The sequence below is a fragment of the Argopecten irradians genome, chromosome 10 (genome assembly GCF_041381155.1).
Source record: "Argopecten irradians isolate NY chromosome 10, Ai_NY, whole genome shotgun sequence".
Taxonomy (NCBI): Eukaryota; Metazoa; Mollusca; class Bivalvia; order Pectinida; family Pectinidae; genus Argopecten; species Argopecten irradians.
The window spans coordinates 36,628,377-36,634,020 of record NC_091143.1 but is presented as its reverse complement, the minus strand read 5'-3'; the positions used below and the strand labels follow the sequence as shown (position 1 = coordinate 36,634,020).

At 33.6% G+C, this 5,644-nt stretch overlaps 1 protein-coding gene across 1 annotated transcript; it reads right to left on the bottom strand.

The window, feature by feature from the left end:
• Positions 1-1,564: 1,564 nt before the first annotated feature.
• LOC138333796 (uncharacterized) lies at positions 1,565-5,166 on the bottom strand. Its single transcript, XM_069282394.1, has 2 exons — positions 5,109-5,166; positions 1,565-3,467 (listed from the first exon to the last, which is right to left on the bottom strand). The coding sequence occupies exons 1-2, from the start codon at positions 5,133-5,135 to the stop codon at positions 2,283-2,285; spliced, it is 1,212 nt and encodes a 403-aa protein (XP_069138495.1). The 5' UTR covers positions 5,136-5,166; the 3' UTR covers positions 1,565-2,282.
• Between the last annotated feature and the right edge of the window lie 478 nt (positions 5,167-5,644).

Below are 5,644 nucleotides of genomic sequence, written 5' to 3'. Positions count from 1 at the left end.
GGCGTATGATTGGTTTGAGTAATAACAATAGCATTACAGCAATGCTGACGAACATTCAATTGAAAAGCGAGGCGGCTTTCAACATCAACGCAAACTGGTTCAAACCGGATTCTCAAGTGACACAACACATTAATTCCTCCTACAAGGTGGCGCTAGTCGTATGGCATTTCTTTGTGTGGTTGATCGCCCCAAACAACACCCATTTCCAAAATACATGCCATTCCCAACAAATGTTTGGATATCAATACAAGACTTATAAAACAATTTATAGATTAAAGTAATTTTATAAAAAAAAAAAAAGATAAACAGAATTTGCATAAATACGATCAATTTGTGAATAGTTCACTCGTCGATCCAATCGGTCAGAATAGCAAAATTACTGAAAGTTTTAATGTGTAGAATCTCAGTTTGTCAACTTTTAGCGTTCGTTCGCTAGGTCGAATTAAACAGAAACTGGCGATGAAAATGTCGATTTTTGCTAGTTTGACCGAAGATTTCTCACTCAAATGAATTTTCGTACAGTCAATATCTATCTCAGTCGATAGATAACGCCAGGATTTATTTAACTTTAAAAGGTCGTTAAAAAGTATCTGTTAGTTTCCTTATTACTCAACTTGCGGTTATAAGCGAGTTGGTAGGTAAAAGTTGTCGTGTTAACATTCGTTCCGAAGGAACGATAACTCTGTTATCACACCTTACGTCTCTCATTTCATATATAAATCATTGTTAAAAAATGAAATTGGATAGTTGTATTAACAGAAATATAAATAGGCCAAGGTAGTAACAATGAACACACGCATATACATCTACATTTATCCTCCAACTTCCGCACATTGTGACCGATAATTACTGCCAGATAAACCTATGTTTTATCCTTCAACAGAATCCACGTAAATTTGTTCCACATTTGACGGAACCTTTATCTAAATTCACCGCGAACTTTACCCTGGACACAGAAAGCCGAGATGTTTTGGCCAAGTCTCGCCCTTACTTGTTTGTTTCATACATTCTAAAGTCTCTCACTAAAATAAACCTTGTATTATAAAATACTAACCAAGCATGACAATGTTACGCATGATCAGGATTAAAGTTGTGTCAACATATAATGTTTATGTAACAGTTCATCCCAATCGTTAAATCGTCCGCATAGAGTATGCCACTGACAGCAATAAATGAAAGCAGATTATACGAGACAGCTCGAGGTCCTTATCATTTTCAGTGTTTGAATGAGTTTCTAATCTCTCTCAAACCGGTATTACGAGTTCCATCAGACACTTATTGTTAAACACGATCGTTAAAGCCCTCTATAAACAGTCTAAGCAACCATTATAACCTACATGTGAAGCTATTGTAATGATATTTTCATTTCCATTGTATCCAACCTAAACTTTATCATATGAAGTGTATTGTCTCCCTTTCTGTCACCAATAGCAGACATTATATTTAGTCGGTTTAAGCTTATTTCTCTCATACCTGCGGATGTAACGCTGATATTCCAATTAAGGATTCATCACTGTCTAACACAACTAAGACACCTGGGTAAAATATAAAAAAGACAATACAGTTAATATTTACTGAGCTTTATGAAGCTTTATACAGCCTAGTAAAATCACAATTGAGTTCAAAAATCGTAATTATCGGACTCGCTATTGATTTAACCATATTATCGTAATATTTTATATACAATGAGGTTGTACAACCTATATGAAGTCCTCTCCTAACATAATTATAATTACCAACTTTATAAGGAACACATAACGGCACATATATACTTTTTTGTATGCTTTAACGTGTATTTATATATTTTTATGTAGACGTTAAGAATCGAAACACGTCTAAGGTCTAAGAGGTGTCTAAAATATCCAACTTAATGTCAGATTGTAGGCCACTGCTTGACCTTTTATCTTGATCATATGTACAATATAACCATTTAATTCGTATTACACGTATCCCTAAATGTGATGCAGGCAGTTTAATCCTTCAAAAACCGGTAATCTTCATGGGTCAAAACTTAAATCTTGAAACGGAAAAATTAAATCTAAGAGAATTAAAATTCCGTGACATGACCATAAGAAAAGGCATATAATTGACATATATTGCTTATCATTTAGCAGCAAAAATCCAATGTTCCGTGAAATCTTGAAAATTTCACCCCTGTAGAATTATATATAAATAATATGTATTACGTTTTGAGTTACTAAGCAATGTTTTGCTCAACGTTATTTTTGATTTTCCAAGTTTGCGTTTGGCAGATTTACAAAATGGATAATTTTTATTGTTGATTATCGTGGAGGACCAATTAGTGGCCTAGGGAAAAAATCATTGACCGTATACCTGGAGCAGGGAACAACTCCCTTGTGAGTCCAACAATAGAGACCATTACTGTTAGCACGCCAGTAAGCCGCCATCATACTAAACCCACTCTCACAGACAACTAATTTATCACATCGAGTAAGTAACAAAAAATCCAAAAGTTGTTTCTGGAAACCATCACATATATTTCCTGTCCTTGTTTGGTCTATGTGAGTAATCCTTCCCGGCACTTTGAGAATGAAATTTTTAGAATAATTAGCCATGAATTGGCGCTGTAAGTCGTCGGAATCAGTAGCTAAAAATAAATCATGTTTACTCTTATCGATTGATTTTATGAAGTCTAAAATAACATGGACGTTTTCTGCTTTTGTTCGTACATTATCTTTAGGTAATGTAGAACTTCTTCCAATTCTGACGTGAGCACAAAATGATGTCTTTGTTTGTTTGTTTTTCAGAACATTATTAATTGCAATGATCAGGTATGGTTTTGGCTGGAAAAAAAGGTCAAATATGTATCGATAAATATCGGCGTAGTGCAACTGTGTTATCCAAGGTACATATTTCTCCACATGTAGGAATTTCCGGAATTCAGGTGTCATGTCCCAGTTGATACGCACAAAAATAACCTCAGATGTGAGGTTGAAGAAATCCTTTATTTGCTTTGTAGAATTCGCTGTAGTTAATACTTTCATAATCTTTTTCCCACTGTAATCCTTCAGGTGGTATCTATGTGAAGTTTTATTTTTTAGCAGTTTGCTGTTATACCTCCAATCATACGATTTTGGTTCGAAGAAATTTTCGAGTGGACAAGGATTATCAAAATTGATCAGAAACTTCCGATTGGATAATATTGCTAAAATGGAAGTAGATAAAATTCCAGAGATTCTATCCGACCAGCCACCACATGATCCCGGCCATTTGTAGCTGCAGTCATACACCAAGTACCCTTTTGTACGACTAACCGTTTGGGACAATATGGGTATGATTGGTTGTATACTTCTTTGCTGCGGCTCCTTGCGTTGCAAAGTGATCACTTTAGGTGGGATAATAACTGGATCCATTTTGGAAGTAAAATCCATCCTCCATATTGTAAACAACATTCCAAAGCATAAAGCCAATACTGTTATGCGTAACAAGCGAGACAAATGAACGTTCTGAAATATAAGATACCATAGCATTAAATGTTTTTCACACAAAAAAATACACAAAAAAACACACAATAAAAAAGTAGTCAGTATCCTACAGCTGTTCTTTGTTAACACTGAAGATTCATTAATTTAATCAAACAAACAAACAAACAAGCCGCAGTGCTAGTCACCTATCACAAATTCCTCCGTCTATCAAAACATTTTTTATAAAGCGTCAAATTCGGGACATGTTTTTGGGACACCCTGTGATTAAACATCAGTTTATGCTCTGTCGGCGATGGAGTGTTTTGAATTAAATTAAATTAAATTAGTTTTAATTAAATTAAATAAAATGTCTTTCGATTAAAATGTTCAGGAGGTTTTGATAAGTCTGGTATTTACGGTAAGCTGATAACTTTTGTGACCTTAAAAAATTATCAAGCTCGTTTTAAATTCCCATTTTAAGCCGTTTCGATTTAGGTATTGTACCATGTCAGTATGACTATCAGTGAAACTCATCTTTGAAATGGAACTGCAATGTGCTCTGAATTGATTATAAAACTACTAAACAAGTTTCTACGAAAATGGTCATATCAGGAGTAAAACAAACAAAAACTATGTTAACTTTAAAACGCAAATAGCAAGGAATCTTTCTCTTCATACTGTTAGATGATTTAATTTTATATAGTGCTAAATTATGCCAGAATAGAACGTTTAAAGTTATATGATCTAAGAACAAAATATTGCTAAATCATTTTACTAGCAACGGTAATTTACACAAAAACATCTGTAATAGTTATCATTGGACATAAATAATACTTAGGAATTTTTTCCAGATATCTGATTTAGGAAGTTATGGAAATGACGAAAACACAGACAAAAACTAATGTAAGTAACCAAAGACAGATAGGTTACGTTATCATGGAATATCATTTATGTGGCTGTTACATTTTACTCAACTATCATATACTTGAGTTCATATACAACTTTGGTTAAGCAGCCAGTCATACCTTGAGTAGATAAAGGCCCACGAACCTAGTGGTCAAATTTGGAGTCTGTTTACGTCTGTACGAACTATATATAAATCATGCATTGCTTAATATATACATATGTTTTTAAAATGTGCGACACTTTAAAGATGCTCCACCGCCGACAGAGCATTTAAATGATAGTAATCATTTGAACAATTATAGGTGTTTAATCGTGTATATATATGGCTAATTAATACAAAAAATAATATAAAATAATATATTTCGCCGTATGGTGCATGCACAATCAGAACTTCATTCCATATAGGATATAGTGTCATTGAATTTTTTCGGGATGCAATTAATTATTTTTCATATTTTTAACTTGAAGTAAAATTAGAAGCTCAAACTTTTCAATGGTGGTAATGGTGTAAAGTAAGTTAATTTTGTAACTGAAGAAAAATACGAAATCGCCTGCTCCAGTTTTTGATAGTGAAAAAATACAATTTGTCAGCGGTGGAGCATCTTTAATAAAATATTTATTATTATTATATTATTGTTTATATAATGCTATTTTTCAATGTAATCATTTAACGATTTCTTTACGTACTACTTGTTAGGAAATTAATATACGATATATAAGTATGTTCCCTTCCAATTACGATTACACGTTAACAGAAGTACAAGATATTTCACTTACCTGTGTATTGCGTTCGATCCCCTTCATGTCTCTTCGACACTATAAGGATACTACTCAGACCACTGTTATGAGCGTGCTATATAGACACACAGGTTTCCCTTTCTGCTTAAAGGGATATATTCTTTACGTTAAATCCTCTTACCTACCATGTGCTTTCAACGTAAACCCCGCGATTATCTTATGAAAAACACCATACAAATACAAAATTCCACTGACCAACCTATTCTGATCGTCCATGCTTAACTGCCATCGATACTATCTTGTGCCCATTGTTAACGAAGAATATCGATTGTCATCTGCCAATAGACATACTACATACTTGAATTGGTCATATATTAAAACTCTCTCTCTCTCTCTCTCTCTCTCTCTCTCTCTCTCTCTCTCTCTCTCTCTCTCTCTTTTACTTAGTAATGAAATGACACCATATGAAATAGATTTTACTTTTAAAACATACGGAAAAAAACTTGCATACAGAAAATTGAAACGTCTAAAACTCAAAGATCAAACGGAAACAGGTAAAACATATCAAACTCAAA